The sequence below is a fragment of the Struthio camelus genome, chromosome 16 (genome assembly GCF_040807025.1).
Source record: "Struthio camelus isolate bStrCam1 chromosome 16, bStrCam1.hap1, whole genome shotgun sequence".
Classification (NCBI taxonomy): Eukaryota; Metazoa; Chordata; class Aves; order Struthioniformes; family Struthionidae; genus Struthio; species Struthio camelus.
This window is the reverse complement of record NC_090957.1, coordinates 10,417,711-10,438,616: the sequence shown is the minus strand read 5'-3', so window position 1 is coordinate 10,438,616 and position 20,906 is coordinate 10,417,711. Positions and strand designations below refer to the sequence as shown.

The following is a 20,906-nucleotide window of genomic DNA, read 5'->3' as shown; positions in this document are numbered from 1 at the left end:
TAAGCAGAAAATATAAACCCTAGGCTATTAGGTCAAAACCTTTAAAAATGTTCCTTCACAAGGGATGGAGGTGTTTATCTTCTCTCCTGCTAGCATTACCCATAGCTGACTGCCAACTGGGCTAACTGTAGAATCCATGAAAAAGACATTAATCAATCACTGCATCCCAACTGAGGAGAACTGGCCTCGTGCAAAATGAGAAGAAAAGAAAAAGTAAAGTAAGAAAACCCTCAGCACCTCTCAGAGTTTGTGGCTTGCTCAAGGGCACTGGCAAGGCAGGGACGTTCAGCTACCACCTGTAAGGACAGAGGCCACGGACTGCTCTGTGCACTCCAGTTATATTTACATCGCTGCTACGACCAGACCGCATCTCCTGACCAGATTTGCCACAAATTACCACTTTATATTTGATGTGACCACAAAGAGGCAGAAAAGTTCTAATTTACTTCTGAACAAGCCTCAGCTAAGCTGACAACGAGTACAGCCATGCCAGCCTTTGCAGCTCCAGGTATGCCAAGTGTCATGGGAATTTCCCAGGCAGGTAATGTCCAGCATGGGGAGATGATATTGTTGCATAAAGCAGTTACTTCATATTGCACAACTGCCTGTACAGTGCTGGAAAGGTTTGCAGAAACATGGGAGCCCTTAAAATCCTGTGGAAACCTCTGTCCAAGCCTGTCCTCGGATATTACCTCCCACCCTTTGCTTTCCTGCAGTACTCCTACCACTGCACTTCCTACCCTTCCTGATGGCGTCTTCTGTCTCCCTGCAGAAGAACCCCCAACACTGGTGTCACTTGGCTGCTGAGGGACAGGAGGTGAGCATGGACCAGGGCTGCCTCGTCAGTACATGGAGTCTGCTTGGGCGGTTTCATTCCCCTCATGGGGCTAAGAATCAGCTGGCCACAAGCAAAACAAGTCGGACTAATTGCCTTGCTGGCACGGCAGCTAAAGAACTTGTCTCTTGGGCCCCATGCTGGCTCAAGGCCATGCCTTGTGTAGGCCTGACCTATAACCTGTGCCTTGCACACTCCAGTACTAGTCCAGGCACTTGCTGCTGTTTTGGTAACAGCCTTGCCTATTAGGGAACAATCCAGGTGGCTAACACAAAACCACAGAACAGTGGAAGTTGGAAGGTGCCTCTAGGTATAGTCTAGTCCAACCCCCCCTGCTCAGAGCAGGGTCAGCTGTGGCAGGCTGCCCAGGATATTTCTAAGGCTGGAGATAACAATTCAATAATTCCCAACAATCATCCTAGAAAGCAAGGAGCAGAAACAGCCCTTACCAGGGTAGCAAGCTTGCTAAAGCCGGCAGGAATAGCCATGTTTTGCAGGACCAACCCATGGGCACTAACCTCTAATTGATCATCTACAGACATTAATGGGGGGGGAAAATAAAAGCAGTCATGCACTTAGGGGCTGATCAGGGAATCCCGGAGTCATCAGCCAGATCCTGTGGAAAAGCAGCCTGCAATCACCTGATTTAAGACGACATCATACTATTAGCACCACAAGACGCTAAATTAATGCTGTCTCTGTGGGACAGAACTGCACTAATTCCCATTTCAGCGCTCTTTCAGGTGTCAGCATTGCAACATTAATACAGCCTTTTACCATATCGTTTCTCTATGCGTACATATACTTTCATACACCTATCTCTAGCGAGCTCTGTGGGGGTATTTGTATATCTCCTTCTGTCTTTCCCCTTTTCTTGAAGGTATTAAGATAACCAAGTGTCTAAGACATGACGTGATGAAAACTGTATCAGTCTTTGGACCAAAGGCATCAGCAGCATAGCTGTGCTCTAACTAAGCACTACCGTCAGGAGAAGCTCAAAGCCACCACTGTGATCAGATAAACGTAAAGGGCATATTAGGCAAGGCCTATGCTGTACACCATGACGAACCGAAACGATCAGCAAGGCCTGGAAGCAGCACAACATGATTACATAATTGGAGTTACAAGCGCCTTCCCTGAAAAGATATGATTAGCGAGATCACACCAGCAGGAATACGGTGTGCAGAATTACGCCAACAGCCACGGAAGGTAAATCAAATACGCTCTGTCCCTTTCTACGGCAACGTCAAAGCCACAAATGGCAAACGGCTGACAGGATAGGAAAGGAAAAACACAGAGAATGACGAAAGGCCACATAATAGCACAATGGCTTAATTGGGACTCCATTACCCATTCAGCTCACTGACAACCACTCTGGAGGCAGCGAGTGCATTAAAAGCAGCTGAAAGCTGGAAAGGCAACTGTAACGCTGTAGCAGCGAAGGCAGAAGCTCTACTCCCTGCATCTGGCAGACTCTGGGGCCACCCGACATCACAGCATCTTTGTGATACCAGCCCCCGAGTGTCTATCTCACCATTCTGACCTCATTTTTTCAAAAGACTGGAAGCCCAGCTTTTAATTTTGCAGGTGCAAAATTAATTGGAACTAGATTTAATTCTAGGAGCAATTTAGATGTCTATCAAATGGCACTTGCAACATAGGCCTGGAGGTTTTGAAAACACCCTGAGCCAGGCAAATATTTCTATGAAGGTTTCGTTGCAGGTACCACCTCGTAATAAGGTCCATTATGGCCATGTGCAAGTAACACCCGGAGTGTTTCCACATGTTATGAAAGAGATGTAAATTCAGAAAAGGAAAGTTAAAAAGAAGCCTGACTAAGAGGAGACTATACTCAGCTCATATTCAGAAAATGAGCATATATAAACAAGACACTACAGTCATTAGAAATTTCAGGGATGGAAGAAACCACAGGTCATAGGATTTCTGAAATCACCAGTTACTGTTGCAATTAACATTTTAGCTTCATTGGTATTTCTTTTATGGTCCAAGACACACCAGTGTGATAAGATCACATTCAGAGTGTTTTTTCCAACAGTTCCAATGGTTTGCACACTATAAATCAAAATTTTCCTACCTTTTCTTCCCATCTGCTTCTATGGTTGCATGTACTTAGTAATAAGCTTGTGCTTACAACAGCATATTCCAGCTTTTGTGATGCCATCAGTAACGTGTCCGATTCTGAAGCACTTTGTCAAAGATGATAAATGAAGTCAGCAATGGTTATCAAACAGACAGAATAGAGAAGGTGTGGAAGTGGAGAGAGGATTAGAATTTTCCTAGTGAATTTTAATGGACCTTAATCAGCCGCTCTACACTGATTACCATAAACCTTTTGAGTCTACGTTTCATATGCAAGTATGCATGACGGTGATTGATATGGATTTTTAACTCACCTAATTAAATTCCTGTACAGCAATCAACAGTCAGCTGTCTCCACGGCAATCAGAACAGCCGGTTCTGGGAGCTGAGGAGGGTTCAGCAGGGTTCGATGCTCTCCTGACCCTATCTCTGCCCCGGCCTGACAGTCCCAGCTCCCGGGGCTGGCATCGCTCATTGCTCTGACCTTGCAATGGCAGAGCTCTGCTCTTCCTTGACCACAGCCAGAAATATTGGCCGCAATAATAATGGAGAGGCAGGGGCTGTAAGTAAAGAAGGATGCAGGCTGCCAGAGGAGTGATTTTTCTTCAGTATATAGATTATGATCATCTTCACCCATGGGAACTCAGGCAGATCTGTAGGAAGCTTGGAGAGAAAACAACTCACCACTATACTGGAAAAAGTGCACTCAGAAAAGAGTGCAGTAAGATATTCAGGTGTCTTTCACCAATAGTAGAGATACCTGGCCAGAATCAGGTGCATTTGTACTAGCTTGGCTATCTGTAGCAGCCGGAAAAGCTACACTCTCTAGTTATACTCAACAAACTATTATTTCAGTTTAAAAAAATGGAAAAATATATATCAAATATTTTAAAGGCATTTTCATTTTGCCAGGTTCTAAATGGAAACATTTTCCATTGCATATCATATAATATAAAATCCATTTGATTTGTTTGCTGAAAAACACGCTTCAGAAAAATAAGAAAGGAGCATTACTTGTGAGTATACACGCTTCCAATAAACATTTAAAAATATTTGATAAAAAATAGTCTCATATTATTCAGTAAAAACAATGCAGAAATTCTGAGAATAAGGGCAACTTCAAAGAGTCTTTGATGAAAGTTTCACTTGGGAAAAAACAAAGGGCAATTTTTCAATAAAATTGGCTTCATGAAAACATTTTGATTATCTCTAACCATCAGTGTTATTTATTCTCAAAGGTATTATCCAGCTGTCTTAATAAAAACAGTTTCAATGGCGGAGGAAGCAGCTTTGTACAAATAAGCAAGAAGATCCAGCTCTGGGCTTAGGTCTTAAGTTCTCAATCTTGAAAGATTTATGCAGGTGTTTCTCTGCATGTGCCTTTACGTCCAACATGAATTAAGAAGAGCAGAGCTGAGCACACCCGTAAATCTTCTCAGCAAGCTGAGAGTGGAGCACCAAGGGTTTGGCTCCAGATAACCTGCTCACATCCACTCCCAGCCCGTAAGGCTGCTTTGAGCTGATATTTCAGACCAATCCATTCTCCAGCCCTGTCCCATACAAGTTTGCCTGTTCCCCATTCACCTATTTTAAAGCCTTTAATGTGAGATACGTGCATAGCTGAACTGGCGCTTTCTCGCTAAATCAAGTGCTTAAATGGAATTAAAGTCCGCCCTATTCTATATATGAGGAAACAAAAAGCTGAGCAAACCTCCAGATGAGGCACATAAAGGCAACAGCTCTTGCCTGCAGGCCCTCAGCAGACTCCCGACGCACCAGGACTCGAGTTGAGGTCCTGCGTCATCTGCCCAGATGTATCCTCGTCATAGAAGTTTCTCATTCTTCTCTCAAACATTTGACAAAGTTAACAAAATAACAAAAATCCTAGGGAAAAGATGTTCTTTTTCTGAAGAATGCCAGTACATGTATTTCCTGAGCAAAATCTGCGATTCCTGGAGGATTTCATCATCATTTCATTCTACAGTTATAATATATTCCACTTTTGCTCTAAAACTGCCCTGGGGATTCAAGCACTTCTGAATGTCAGTAGTAAAAAGGAGATATAGTCTATTGAAGGCTATTTGAATAACTACAAGAGCATTTCTGAGCCAGGAGTTCAGCAGACCTCTACATGGCAGTCTGTAATAAAGATGTGGCATCAGAAAAATGCAGGGAAGTCTGGGGCTGATATGTAGCAAGAATAAGCCAGTATTTGAGAAAAGATATATTTTAACATAACAGACTGGCCATGACATGTGGCTGCGTCTCAACTAGTCATCAAGTGACTATTAACAGTAATTCTGAATCAGTTGTCTCTTAATACAAAGGGTAAAAGCACACCTATGCATTGGAAGCTGAGGTTCACAGGTTTATCTTCATGGAGAATCACCATTCCTGAAAGCATTGAAACCTGTCACCGACGTACAGCCTGTCTGCCTTTGTGACAGTTCTTTTCAGATTCTGCTCCCCTAAAAAGCATCAATTTATTTAATTTGTCTTTTCATTGCTCTGTCAATTCCAAAAGTTGGAAGGAATTTGAGCTTGGTGAGCACTAGGGGACTGACACATTGACAGCAAGCGTCTCGTATTAACAATCTCCTGAGCAAACTAGCCTCCGGGGTAAAAACATCTAAACTTATACACTCAGCAAGGGCAGGAAGAGCATAAAAACATGCAAATTATTGTTATATGATTGCTTTTTTTTCATCTCTCTTCCAGGCTAAGGTGTCTATACTCTACACTCTGCTCCAAAACTGGTGGCGTTTCCATGAACAGTTTTATTCCCATTTTCTGAACTTCACCTGTGTAGTTTGCTAGGCCATTTCCCAAGGTTTGTCACTCTCGCTGCTCACTATAGGGAAGATGGACAATTAAATACACCTCTGGAAGGAACTCTAAAATCATCCTGGCTCCTTCTGAACAGAGATCTTATTCCTTTCCTTATATGCTGGGTCTGCCTACTTCCATGAAAAAAAGAGATCAAAATCAGTTTTCAGTGTTTCCCACCCAGTTTACACATACATTGAATTCTTTCACTGGCTTGCTCTGGACTTCTGCCATGAACGTGGCCAGCATCTGCATCCTGATACATCTTCTTAACTGTGGGTAAATGTACTGGGTTACTCAATTATTTATTTTAATTACTACTTTATAGCATAGTGTGTTACTCCAGCAATAGTAGTAGGAAATTGTTCTGTGACACTACAGACTACATCAAGACTATCAGCTCTAGAGACCGCTGTGCATTTCAGTGTGTAACGTTTCTTCCCTTGCTGGCACAGAAGTATATTCAGGTCTCCATAAATAGTAAAATGAAGGTGAAGAAAAGCACACAGACAAAGAAACAATTTCTCTGAGAAGTGGCAAATTTGTTTGAAAAGAGACCTCAAGAAATTTCTCTTCAAGATCAGCATCTTTCCACCCACTTGGTAAAACTAGATTATGCCTCTGCTGGAAAATTGTATTAAGAAAGCCAGCAATAAGACTTTGGGTTTTAAAGGGGGACTACCAAAGGCTGTTTGGCTTAGCCACGATGGTGGCACTGAGTTTGCAGCAAGAGATGTTCACAGCACCAGGAACATGCTCTCACCCCACGCACACTGCCTCGCAAGCCACGTAATTCCAAATATCAAACAATAAAAAAATAGATTTGTATCAGGTATAAACATATGACTTACGTCACAAGTTCTTGACAAAACCAGGCAAGCAGCTTGTGCAGGCCCAAGAGGGAAGGGGTGGGAGGTGTGTGGCCCAAATCTTGTCTCACCTCCTGCCGTGCCGGTTGTGGTCAGCAAAGCAGCACTGAGAGAAACGGGAGACTCATGGCTGTGAGTGGCTGTAGAGGCAGCCGTGTCCCAGTCTACCCCCTCCCTCAGCACTGGGGACAGCTGGCTGTGATCACAGCAGGACCAGGGCTGTGTGTTAGTATGCCCAAGGAAACACCTCAACCCTGATGGGCTGGGCAGCTCAAGATGGACGGTGCTTGAGGAATCGTACGCCAGGGCCACAACACCCTCGTTCTTCTCATGCCCACCTCCTCCTCGGAGGCCCAGGCAAGGCCACACTCAGAAAGCCACACCTGTCTCCATAAGAACATGGCTGAGAGACTTTCAGAAGTGCGAGAGAAAGTAAGATCCCAAATTCCACTGGATTTACCCACCACCATGAAGGTAAATCTCAAGTTCCTCAGCAACAACAGCAATCTGGGACAGCGAGGTTGTGCCTGGTGGAAGAGAGGGGACACCATATGGAGGTAAAGACTGGGCAGGGACGATCACAGCTGCAAGCTATGGGCAGCTGGGTTAATGCCCCTATCCTCCACGGGATGAATTCATAGTGCCTGGTACAGCTCTCAGGAGTGCAGCCCAAGAGAGGACCAGTCCTGCTTCGGGGAGGATGTAGCACCAAAAGGGCTGGCTCACAGCAGCACGTTTCATCATCGTACAAGGCACTATCTATGCCTCTGCTCTAGCAGAAAACCTGCGGTGCTTGGCACCTTGCTGCTGCAATGCGAAAGGGGCACTGATTCGCTACAATAGCTGGTGCTGGCCCCAGCCATCAGCCATTTCAGGGGTTTAACACCCAGGGGTTATATTTTGCTGATACAGCTGAGAAGCATGACACATAACCAGGGCATCACTGAGGACTTGATGGTATCAGGTAGCTCTCTTTTGGCTTCAGCTGTCAGGTTCTAGCAAACTGCACTGAAAGTCTTGGATACACGCTGCGAAAATTTGAGTTATGCACTGTGATGTAAGAACTGTCTGGCAGCCAGGACCTGTAGGTCCTTCTTCAATGCCATAGTAACTACCACTCATCTGGCTCACACTAATGAACCCGGCCCAACCCATGTCCTCAGCCATCTGCTGGGGTAAAAAATGTTCTCCCTTGCTCGCTGTAATACTATAGAACTTCAGTTGTGTTCAGCTGCGTCACTCAAACGTTCACTCTGTCACAGCCGAGGGGAAACCGGGCAGCCCCACAGTGATCATTTTCAGCTTTCCACTTATCTTTTTTCAGAGATCTCTTCTTATTTACAGGGGGAGGAGGGGTTGTTTCTTTGTTTAAAGAGTTTTTTTTCCCCTTTTCTTTTGTATAAAAGGTCATTCCTCTTTCTAAACACATTTTTTTTGGTTGCATACAGTTGACAACACTTCTGCTTTTTGGGTTTTTTTGTGAGTAACAGATCCTCTTTTTTCCTGCTTTTCTTGCTCATCCTTCTCTTGAAAACCTAAGCAAAGTATTCGCAGTATTTTTCATCTACTGAAACCCAGGGCTTGAAGGAGCCATATAGATTTCCATCCCAAAGTGGGGATTCTTTTGAAGAACACCACCACCATTAAGTCCATTTTAAGCAATTCCAAAATTCTGATCTCCATGAAAATCAGGCTTTACTTTTCTTATAGCCAATGGCAATTTTCCTCCAGAAAATAACAGCAGCGCAGAGAAAGAGATGATTTTGTTACAAGAACATGCAATAACCTGACAAGCCAAAGGTAGTGTGAGGAGGTTTGTCCTTTCATGACATTTGAATTCCAGATCTTTACCTGTCCTTTTCTCTGTGCTGAGCGGAAGGATAGATTGTAAGATCTGCTGCTGGCTTAGGATTTAAGGATGGCTGAATCTCTCTCTGGAAGAAACTCCTTTTGTGGTGTTGGGAGTGTAGAGGGATCATCTAAAGCCAGAACTGTTGCCCCTCAGAGCCTCCTTTGCTCCATCACCTAATAGTTCCTTCCGAAGTCATCACCATCAAAAAGCGTATTTAAAGAAAAAAGACAGCCCACCCTCAACAAAACCAGTAACATACTTCAAAGGCACCAAGCAATCTGTATTCAGAGATGCTGGGGAGTCTGACCCTCCTGTGCCCTTCTGTGGCACAGAATCCACAAAAAGCAAGAAACTCACTCACCAGCCCATGGTTCAGATATTAGCCATGGTTCAGATACGCATCAACCAATGATCATCTACATTTCTAAGCAGATCACTAAGAAAATGACTGTGCAGTTCCTTTTTAACTCATCAGGCCGAGGCAAAAAGATCCCAGTAACAAACAGACGCATAAACTGGGTTTATACATAAGCTAGCAGGGAAAAAAAAATAACCTCCATATCTTAAGAAATGGTTGGTGCATGTGTAGGTGAGTGCTTCGGCATGCGCACAGACCAAAATCACCACCTGCCAGAACAATCGTACACTGTCATCCAGCTGGCAGGATGCCTCTTTATTTAAACTGCCTGCTTTAAATATACTGTGAACAAAAGCTGTGGCGTCTGTTTTCAGAGGGCTAAAGGTATAAACAAGCCTACTCAAGCTAGAAGAGCACAGTGGGACATCAAAGTCTTGTTTTTCTCCTGCTCTTGGTATGAGACCTTCTTTGGTTCACAAGCGTTTTCAAAACTTTGTGATTTTCAGTGTCTCCAGTTTTGAGTGCTAAATTTGACAACAAAGAACCTCCTTCCCACCCCCCTACCCCCCCCCCAGGGCAAATGTGTACTAAGAAAAATGAGGTCCCCTCACAGAAATAAACAAACATGGGGACACCCAAACATTATCACTTGCTCCCAACCACCCTGGGCACTGGCAACTTCTTATGCTGCAGAAAGGATTTCAGGGATATGACACCTTTATAGTCCAAGGGCAGCACTGCCAGCATGGTCCAGGTAATGAACCTTTCGCACGTTCACGTCTATGCCAGTGGACTGTCACAGCACTTCTATGTATGATACCCAGACTACAAAAAAGAGAAGTCTCTTGTTGATATGTTCATCACCTGCAAACACTCAGTTTCAAAATGTTACTACAACAACTACTGAGTGCCACATGCTTAGTGGAAATCTCTTTGTCAACAAAACAGATTTAATAAGGAAACCAGAACTGTCCTCCTTCTCCTAGTAACACTCTCAGCACTGACAAAGCTGGCTTCCAGAAGGTAAATCAAAAAGGCATTCTCATATCCTTGGTGGAACTCATCAGACAGCATTTAGCTGTCCCCAGTGCACACGTCTCCATCTGAGCCACTTTTCTAGACTTTCTTTATAGCAACTGGAAAAAAATTGGCACTTCTGCAGTGCAATTCATCTCTTCTTGAGGTTGATGTCTAAAATGAATCCCTTGAATTACACCCTAGAAGTGGCTATTTCTCTCTATTAACTATGAAGGGAATCTAAACAACACAATGTCCCAAGTTAGTAGAGACAAACTGCACGCCATCAATACTTACTACATAGTCAGAGACACCCTGCTCATTGCTGCAGCACTGTTGTGAAGTGAAAAAATTAAGACTGGATGTAAGAAAAACACTGATCAGGTTTAAAATGCAGGAACAAATACTACAGGACACATTTAACTTTCCAAATTGGAGCATAGTCAGGATGCTGGAGTTAACAGTGAACCTGGACAACCTAATGACTCCAGCTGAGCAGGACTCAGCATTAGATGTCACTGCAACTATGGTTGCTTAACGCTCTGGGATGCTTAGCAGTGGTTTCTGTGGAAGAAGCAATGACAACGGTCTCACACCAGCCATGAGTTTGGTGGTATCCAGCTTGGGAAACCCTAGAAAAGGTAGATCTTTAAGAAGTATAGGACATCTTTCCAGGGGAAATCAAGACTCCTTGAAGACATTTCAGGTTGAACAACCAAAAATCAGGTACCAAAATGGCTGATAACTTTGCAAATATTGTGGTGAGGTGGAGGTCTTGTTTGGCGGAAGAGGAGTCTGTGTGAGTGCTCTTTTGGGCTGAGAGGATGTGCATGGGTGGGAGTATACCAATATGTGAAGGTGCAAGTGGTACAACTCCAGTTATCCATCCTTGACCCCACTAATCAAGTTGTAGCTCCGAGCTTTCAGCCGGGGAGTTTCCTGATTCAAACCCTGAAGTCATCACCAAGATAGAGGCCACCTGCACATGTATGAGGTCTGCAAATACTATTAAGTTAGTCTTTCCTCCTCAAATCTCAGCATACTTTCCGAGCAGCGGTACAAGCAGCAGTTCCTTACCCTGTCACCACATATGGCTCAGTCCCAGCTGCGAAACCTGCACTGCCAGAAGCCACCACCAACCCCAAGCACCACCTTGTTCCCTGACCTTTAAAATTAGCTCTATCATTTAAACGCCCCCCCAAGGTTAAGCAAGCAAGGCTAAGAAATTTGCCAACTCTAAATTGACTCCTGGGAGGGTAAAAAGGAAAATCTTCATGTTCCTTCTGAGGGAGAGATTATATTAGATTTACCTACTGGACTTCATTTAGGCACACTCCTCTCTCACGGGCCAGCTTTAAAAGCACAGCCCTCGCTCAGATAGTGCTTCCTCATCCTCTGCCTTCCCTCCCACGCTGCTGCCTCCCAGGCTTTTATGTACCCTGCCCTGTGCCACGGAGCTTCCCACACATTTTCTCCTTCATTTCCCTCTATTAAAGCACTAATTGATTGACCAGTTCACGATAGCCCAGATTTCTCCCCCGGGATGTCATTCCATTTGCAGTGACAACTGAAAACAGATTATGGATGGGCAGTTTCGCACACTGAATCACTGAAGTGTCAGCAGCAGAAGTCATGCAATGCGCACAACACTGCTGTGTCCTGATCCGACCGCGTCCCTCCACCTGCCTGTGTGCGGACCCAGCTCTGTGCTCCTCGCCAGCTGCTGGGTCTCTGCTGACCTCTTTGCACCGCTAGGCTACCTGACACTCCCCAGAGCCTCCCCTGGCCCCCACAGCGGCTGCCGGATGTAATCACTGCACAACTGGACGTGGCCCCGGCTCTTTTATCACTGCATTTGGCTCCTGCCTGGCAGCCCTTCGGCACATACAGCTCCTCGGCAGCCAGGAACGGTCCATGCTGCTCTGTGCTCACAAAGCAGCTTCAGCTGGTTCGGTGCTCTCTTGGCTGTGCCGTTCCCTGGTGTGCAGCACATCCAAGCGGAATACTAATCTTGCTGGCCTCAGGAGAACAAGGAAGCAAGCCCTTTGCCCCATCCCTGTCTCTTCCTCCTTCCCTGGGACAGGGCGGCTGCAGGATCTACCTTTAGCTGTACCTATTCACCCACCAAAGATAGTAATGAACAGGGTATTCCTGCCCCAGATCAAAGGCGCATGTGGAGGCATGAAGAAATTAAGAGGTTTTTCCCGAGGCCCTAGAGCACAATCAGTTGCAGGGTGGCTCTGTTAGCAGGACCTGCCTCCCCGATGCTCCGGCTGTCCTCACAAAAGGACGGAGCAATAGCTACAGTGGGAAATGAGAGGATCTCTGAGCAGCATCTCCCTAGCCCAAAGCACTGGGTTGGTATTCCAGTCATCAAGCTCCTGCAAAGCAGCCTTGTTTATTCAAAAACAAATAGCCTCTTCCTGAAAGTCAGTAAATTATACTGTGCGATATCTAATGCGACGAATGGGCAGCGTGTCTGAGCAGATGATACAGTGCCTTTCCCTCATGCAAGACAAAGTTTCCGGATATCCTTGCCCAGGTAATACACCAGTGCTGGCTGAAAGGATATTCTCTGCAGCTCCCACGTGCACATAGTAAAGAGGAAGGGAAAAAATAGCAGGCAGCCCATTCCTCTCAAATGATCCCCATACAAAGTATTGACTTTTCAAAATAATCTCATCAGCTCTGCTGGGTACAGAACGTATTCTGCATCCAAGGCAGACACAGTCCTGTTGTTTAACCACTCAAACCTAAGGAAAACTGGTTCTGCCTTCAAAAAGCATTTTAAACAGGATAAAGAGATCTGTTTTAAATAAAAGCCTACAATCCAACATTACTATTACTTCTGTTCCTGTTACCTTCTGTCCCTTACCACCGGGACTGGAGCTCCATTACACTGGGTGCGTGAACACTATTTAACATTTGTTTCCAGCGGTCTCTACACTTGAAAATAGTCTAGACAAAAATCATCAATTAACATAAAAGCCTATTTCCTCCTCTCTCTTTTTATCTTTCTCTGTTTCAGAACGGTGCAACACACTGGACAGATTTGGGTTTTGTTTGACAAAAAAAGGAGCTAATACTTACCAGTAGTGATGTTTTGCCTTTTCTGTAATGCTCTTCACGTAAAGCACTTTATAGCTATGAATGGCCGTGCTGGAAAGGCCCCCAAACCCACTTATACAAAATCCCGTCTTCTGAGTGCACACTGGAATTCCACAAACTCTTGAAAAACAAATTCTCATGTCTGAAAATTAATCAAATACCATCTCTCTGATCATGTAACAGCTACCAAATTACTGCAAATTACTGCCTGACACATTAAAGAAAACCCTCTTCAAGACACTAAGTGTGAACTAAGGCAGGAACATCTGAGAGAAGGCAGGCAGAGGACGATATGCTGAGGGTGACCACTTTTGAAAAAATACAGGAGAAAGATGGAGAGGAAAGGGGACACAGATCATGACAGACACAGATCATGCGAGGGTGAACATCCCTGTGTTGGGCGAGGCTCTCCCACTGATCTCCAGTGAGTTGGTCCTCGTTCATGAGGTACTCTGAAAATCTCATCTATGCACTTTTTTCCTTGCTTTTTGTTTTGAATAAAGGCAGATGCTGTGGAAACAGTCAAAGGGCTTGCTTGCATCACGGCCGCTAGCTCCACAGTGGGTCTGCCTCAAACCATGGAGAACAGGACTTCAGTCGGTGCTTTCAGCCTTCAGACGCCACTTGACAGTAACGTCAAGAAGGAGCTGCTGGTTACAGGACAGCTGCATATTTAAGAACGAATGCTTATAACAAATTACTGCCTGATGTGACTCACACTCTTGCAAAAGGCTTTGGTAAAACCAAAAGTATTTTTTGGCCAGGTAGAAATGGGAAAAGGGAATCTGTTGCTCCACAGCCTGAATGGCATTTCCCTAGATGTTTTTTCCTTACTTACTCTTTGCAAATAAGTTAAAGATGTGTGCGCAAGGGTACATTTTACTTTCATTTGCAAACAGTCAACATGAGAAAAAGAAAATCATTTGGAAATAGAACACAAGGCGTCCGGGGATGTCCTCTGCAAAACTGCTTCATGCACACTACATCTCACTAGAAATTTTCAGGAAGAACAGACTTTCTGAGGTAGAGGAAAGTCAATTTTTCCTCAGCTCTCCTGATATCATTGGTCTGTATTGACTTGGCCTGAAATAGTATTTGCAGGGATGATTTTTCCCTCCCCTCAAATACCTCTCCAACCATCCTGAGAGACCTCGGAGAGCCGTTCTAACTGGAGCAGAACTGATCACTGCTACCTGAGAAAGCAAGAGTCAGCTGCCTCTATCGCAAACTGATATGACTCAATTTAAAGCCCACATGGGAAATCAAGGAGGGAAAACATATCTGAGAGACCCTCTGTATCTCTAATACCTGCCAATGCTCAGGTCTCAGCAGAAGCTAACTTTTCCCTGGCTGACCATCATTCTTCAGGCAACACATACAATAGGAAAGACGCACCAGTTCCCTATTATCTCAAGTCTGTCTCCTTCACGCACGATCCCTCTCTGCTCCCTATTATTCTAGCATTTCTACCCCCTCTTTGTCTCCTGCAGCCCCACTACTGTTGTTGTAAGATCCTTCCCCTCTGCAGCTTCTGCCATCTGGAACTGCCTTCCTGTATCCCACCAACTCACTCCCAGTTTCATCTGCAAATGCATCTCCAGGCCCTCGTCTGTTCCTTTGAATTCCTCTCTCCTTCTGCTGCTGTTTATTATTTAACTCTGTCGTTGCATTATTTAAAGCGTTATTAAAGCGTGCTTGGAACAGAGTCTGCACTAAAGTGCCACAGCATAGGAAGCTGGACCCTCAGCAAAAATACCCTGCAAACCAAAATCATGACAGTGGGAGAAAGCTGTTTGGATGGAAGAGGGCAAGGCAGTTTCTGGATGCCAACACATATTTTCTCCCCCTATGCCTGATACAAGAGCCTCTTCAAGATGCCTTTCGCTGCATGCAGCTCTGGGGTGAAGTTCCCTGGGAGCACTGTTGAGCCAGCTATCCCCGAAGACAGAGCTGCCTCTTCTTGTCACATTCTTGCAGCCTTTGTCCACTCGGAGCCATTCGTAACCCCAGGCCTGTGGGCACAATTCTGTCCTTAAAATCACTCAGGGGGATTAATTTCTGCAGAAGCAAAGTGCTCTTTCAGCAAGTCAAACTCAGCACCCCTCTCCAAACCACTCCTCCTCCAACAAATGTGAAAAATGCATATCAATGGGATATGGGAAGCACAGCTAGGCCCCGACTCAGGAAAATACTTTGTATGTATGTAATATGTCTATGTAATTCCACTGAAGGTAACGCAGATGTGTAAGTGCTTTGCTTATGGACAAGTTGACTCACGCGCTTGGGAAAGGCTTTGGTAAAGCCAAAAGCTTTCTCTGGCCAGAAGAAAGTGAACCCATTGCTCCTCAGCCTGAATGGCGTTTCCCTACATGCTTTTTCTCTCAGAAAATAAGCAGCAAAACTATTGCATTCTCCATGACTTATCTCTAATCCAGTAGAAGAGAAACGTGAAATGAAGACTTATCTGCTCTTGGACCATAGCCAGCCCTGTAGGAGAGGATGAACGTAGGTAAAGCAAACCTACCTTACTGCCCAGCTGGGAATACCCAGCCCGTGAGTTAACCTGCTACTCACTGCAATGCCACCACCTGTGCCGTGTGGGTTGCCTTGGGACCGTGCTTGAGACACAAAAGACACATTTTACATTCCCAAGTTCACCACAGCTCATCTTGTTTTGCAGAATGATCTTGAGTTAAGCCATTTCCTCTCCAGGCCTCAGCCTTTCCATGTCTAAAATAGTGACTCGGATTTGGACTCTCCTGCAAAGTGCTTTGAAATCCAGGAATGTGCTATGTAAGGAGGCAGTATTTTTGCCTTTACAAGTAAAAGAATGTAAACATCTTCTCTGAGCAACTAAGTCAGACTCCGAGAGTGGTCTCCCCCATTGCCAAGGGGCTGGTTATCGGCAGTCTCCACACTCTCTTCACTCATCCCAGCACAGACCCCCGGGGGGACACAGGTATGAAACCATGCAGGGGGGACCACAGGTTTCTGGGCGGAAAAAGCAAAGCAAAAACTGAACCCAGGAGTCCCACTGCTCTAAAACCAGATCACACACATCTTCCCTTCCTCTCAAACCTCCGAGTGAAGCCACTGCAGCCATTTAAATGGGCTGGAAGATCTCTAAATGGCAGCAGGTTAACTTGTGAGCTGAATTTTAGGGAGCGCTCCAGTCGTCTCTGCTTCACCATCAAAGAGCTCAGATCATGAACATCATTTTTCCAATGTGCATTTGGGTCCCGTGAGGCGAGGCTTGCACAGGGCTCTTGAAGACAAATTGTTTCATGAGAAGAGCTAGTCCTTCCTCCCCTCTCCATTAGTCACGCACTGTGATGAGGCTCTCAAGACGAAATGGAGGCAATAAAAACATTAATGATTGCTACAGTCCTACCACTCATAGTGTGAGTTCAAGCACTACATCCCCTCCAGATACACCATAAACCACTGCACTTCAGCAACATCAAACACTTGCTTTGACAACCGAATGCTGGAATCCAGACCAGGATTTCCAGGAGTGTTTATATCATTCACCAGGAGGCCAAGAGCAAGTTTTAAAGGACTTTAAAAGACCATTACAAAACTCCATGCAATTCAACCTGAATAGTGCCAGAGGATAGTAACAGAAGACAAATGCTTCCAAGTTTCACTCTTTTGATTCACATGAGGTCAGTAACAGCCCAGGTCTATTAGCAAGTGAAGACTGTTGGGTGATCAGTGAAATGAGCAGTAATCTCCCAGGAAAACACACATTTAATCCACTCACAAGCAACATGCAGCACTGTGATTTGGGAGATTTTTAATTCCCACCATAACAGCCTGGACTGCCCTTGCTTTTCCAAGAAGGTCTAATCCTGCGTGAAATCACAGTGCATGATAGATGTAAGGCAGCTCCACGCTGTAAATCCTGCCTCCCATCCGACACTGAAACAGGTAGGACCAAACCGACACAGAAACACAGGACAGCAACATGGGTAAAACTTGTACTGGCACTGCACACAGTTATCCTCAGTCTTGGACCTGAATTAATCACAGAAATACTGATAAAACATGACCTGAATAGCGTGCACTTGGTCTGCTGGGTGCATCCGTTAGCCACAGCCAAGCAGGTGATGAACAGTGGTACATTTCTGTGAGCAGCTGGACAGATTCAAGGTTTCTAACTCAAAAGACTACTTAATCTAATGTTCTCAAAAAAAAAAAAAATTTTTATCTTCCAAAGACGAATTCCAAAATGCCCCCAGATGTGCTGCAAAAATAACCCAGTGCTTTGTTGTGTTCAGCCACAGTTCAATCGCAGCCACTAATGCGTCTCTTCTTCCTCCGTGGGGTTCGGATCAGACATCTCACAGAGAGGAGGTCACTCCAGCATCACGGTACATTATACAGTGCACATCCTGACGCAGCTGAATATCCTTTACATAGGCTTTCCCTTTTAGCAAAACATCTCATGCTTCCCAACAAATCACTGTTATTTGGAAGCCATTGATACTTGTTGGCTAATGTTGCCTTTAACAGATTACCACTTACCTGCCAGAATATGCTGTCTATTGTATTTCCCAGAAAGCCATCTCTGCCTTCCGACGATACCAGCTTAGGTCCCAGAATGGTCATAAATTCATCAAAATCAACCTGGCCATCCCCTGGAATGAAAGAAAAGGATCAGTGTTTTCATCGAAGTATCACTTAGTGCCAGCGTCTAACATGCTACTCTGGACCTGCTACGTATCGTGAATCCATACACTCATTATGGTACCTACTGAATCAACATCATGGTACCTACAGACTCAAATTCATTATTATTTCACTGAATAGCCAATGAGGCACCAAGTTAGGACCAGCTGATGCACAATTAAAGATGAACAGACTATTCCCCAGCCCCAGAGAGTTTATAGGCAAGTCACTTCTCAAGAAAACAACCAATTTCGGCAAGAGGACAGCAGCCAGGAGTGCTGCCAGGGCTCTTCCTTTCTCTGAAGCAGCCACTGAACAGTCAGGTTTCTGCAAACCTTTAACAGGGCCAACCCCATCCTCCAGAGGAGGGAGTACATGAAGGAGGAAGAGCCAGACTATTGCGAATCCACAAGGCATTTCATTTCAGCTTTCCATCAGTATCTATCTCTTAAAAGTCCTGTGTGCTCAGCATGCAGAGCAAGCAGTGTAGACACAGTTTCAGTGCCATTAGCAAGAAGAGAAGACTGTTCCTGCCATTAATGAACTAAGCCTATGCAGTCCCAAGCCCCTGCAGTATATTGTATGTTTTGTAAATGAGGCATGTGGCTATTTGAAGTATATCCAAGCATTATATCAAATATAACTCTTCCCTTGGAGAACTTCTGGGATGCTTAATGAAAATGGTAAAAAAGGGAAATTCATGTCTATAGAAGGATCTTAAAAATACCTGCCTCTCTCAACAGCATAGTTCAATGCTTATACACGTCTCTTTTCTTCTATCTGCCCATACACATTTCGCTTCCTACTTTACGTCCCCATCTCATCCTACAACTGCAGCAAGGGAAAACCTTCCTGCCAGACTCAGTTCCTTCCCACACCATCCTAGAGCAGGGCTTGTCTTTTCCAGAGGGGAAAAACGCAGAGACACAAGCCCACCAAATAGAGTCCAGCGTAGCCTCCTATCATAGGCCAAGCTGACTCCTCTGCCCCATCCTGCTCCTTTTGGCCTAAGAGACACCAAATTTCACGGGAAGAAAAAGAGTCTGCTATTAGACCAGTTGATATGGGTGGGTGTATTAGCCTACCTTCAAGTCTGGAAACAGAATCAACAACCACAAGATTTTTTAGATTTTTGCTTTAAATTCAGCCAGAACTCATTCCACCCATCTCTCCGTGTAGTTGCTGTTGCTAAATTATCAGATGCAAGAAGTGTCTAAAACCATCAGGCTAAAGCAGATCAATGCAATGGTCACTCTTAAAATGTCACTATTGACTGCAGCACCTTGCAGCAGCCCTATGTGATGGCTTTCCCATGTATACTGCATGCTGCTGGTATTTGTTCTTTTCATTATATTTCATATTCTTGATCTGAGCACACGCACCACTGATTGAAATCTCTCTGTGTCCTTATCTTAGCAGAAACACAGTGTTAAATAAGCAGACTTAAAACGACTCCTTTTCCAGAACAGTGATCTCTACACACTGAAGGGATCAGCCCATAATTTCATGAAGACAAGAGTGAATATCCTGGGGGTGAGCCAGCAACTGGGGCTCTGCAAAGAAATCCAGCAGGGATTCCTAAGAGCTTTGATCCTGTAAGCGGCTCCAGTGCAGCACGGCAGCGAGCGCACAAGAAGACCCTGTCCAACTCACCAGCACTTCTCACCCCTCAGGGCTCAGCATGCACTGCAGGGCTTTGCAGGGCTGGAGGGGCTCAGCACAGGGTGGGATGGAGCTCATTTCAGGGACAGCTTATTAAGCAGAAAAGGAAAGGAGTGGGGACCCCGTCACTCTGAAAGCCATTCTTTAAAACATTTATAGGCCACAGGAAAATGCGCTCTTTCTGCTGCCCCATGGGAGACATCAGTTGATGACACCAAGTCGGATTGTATCAGTCACAGCAAGTTGGATCACGTTGTGGAAGGTAATGCAAGGTGACAGTGAAATCAGGGCGATTTACATTGCAGTACACTACTTCAAGGGAAAAGCAATAACAAAAACATGCACTATGATGCTGATTGAGTTAAGGAAATTATCCAGATTAGCAAGAAAACAATTTGCATTTTAAAGAGATTCTAGTACCTGCCCGTGCATATATTTGGTCTATCCATGTCTGACCCCCAAATTTTGAGTTATTCAATTTGAATTTTCTACAATGTCATTTCATGCATGAAGGACAGAAGCAGGAAGAATCCTACACATCACTCAGGAGGAAACAGGTGCCAAGACTCTTGGGTTCTGCCTCTGACTCAGAATAAGACTTTGGGCAACCCCTTTCTCATGACTTTCCCTGTGCCTTTGCCAGCGATCATAACTGACTTCACAGGACTTAATTATCAGCTTAATTATAGCATTTTCCATAACCTCAGAAGAAAGATGCTATTACAAATGCATTATCCCCTTACTGAGTGCTTTTTCAATTAAAACTGTTAACTAGCAAAGAAGCTAGACCCACAAACATTTTGTCTGGTAGAAATATCCCTTTAACATTCATTTTAAGCTGCAGAAAACAAACCTTCCTGTCATCAGGATCTCAGGAGACTGCAGCATCAGAATATCAAGAGAGAGAGAGAACTCACAACTTTCGCTGAAAATTCCTTTTACAATATTCAGCAGTCAGGAGAGAAATATTGTGAAAAATAGCACATAGACCCCAAGACGCACCCACTGCAACACTGGTTGCTCTCCACAGTCTATGGCATGCCCCAAAAGGCCCAGTATCTGCAGCTCCCGGGACGATATACAGGAATTCAGGCCACCCATCGGCTCGTGGGCGCTCTCAGCTTGAAGGCTGAGCTTGAAATTTGTGATAGGATGCAGTCAAAAGATTTCTTCCTCCTCCTTTTCAGAGTCAGAGCCACATGCAGTGCCACAAGCTAGTTTGTGATGTATGCATCTAGCATCTGCTCCAGAGTCTGCAGTGGAGGCAAATCAAAGACTGTGCATGTCTGCATGTTCGGTTTTGCCATCCCTACAGATGTTCTTCTCAGGAGAAAGCAGTTTATACTCAGAGTACGCAAAGTACGGCTTATTCAGAAATTAACTTTTAGACAGTTTTAAGGCATGGGAAGGAGGGGAAGAAGATCCCAGTCTGTGGCTTGCGTGCTGTCTACGCAGCTCTCACCTTCCTTCAGCTTACGTGAATCACTTTGGCAAATCCTGAACAACACCTCCACCAGCAGCAATCAAACAGCCCAAATTCCTCAGTGGCTCCCCAAGCCAATTTATAATGCGTGCAGCGGCCTCATCCACCACCACCCTCCCCTTCCC

At 44.9% G+C, this 20,906-nt stretch overlaps 1 protein-coding gene across 3 annotated transcripts in view; it reads right to left on the bottom strand.

Annotated features, from left to right (window-relative positions):
* The window catches only part of CALN1 (calneuron 1), a 177,332-nt gene that overhangs the window by 56,374 nt on the left and 100,052 nt on the right, over positions 1–20,906 (bottom strand). For all 3 annotated transcript variants that reach the window (XM_009678157.2, XM_068910011.1, XM_009678158.2), the window contains one exon: positions 17,493–17,605. In XM_009678157.2, the coding sequence (XP_009676452.1) occupies positions 17,493–17,605 (113 nt within the window). The remainder of the gene's footprint in view (positions 1–17,492; positions 17,606–20,906) is intronic.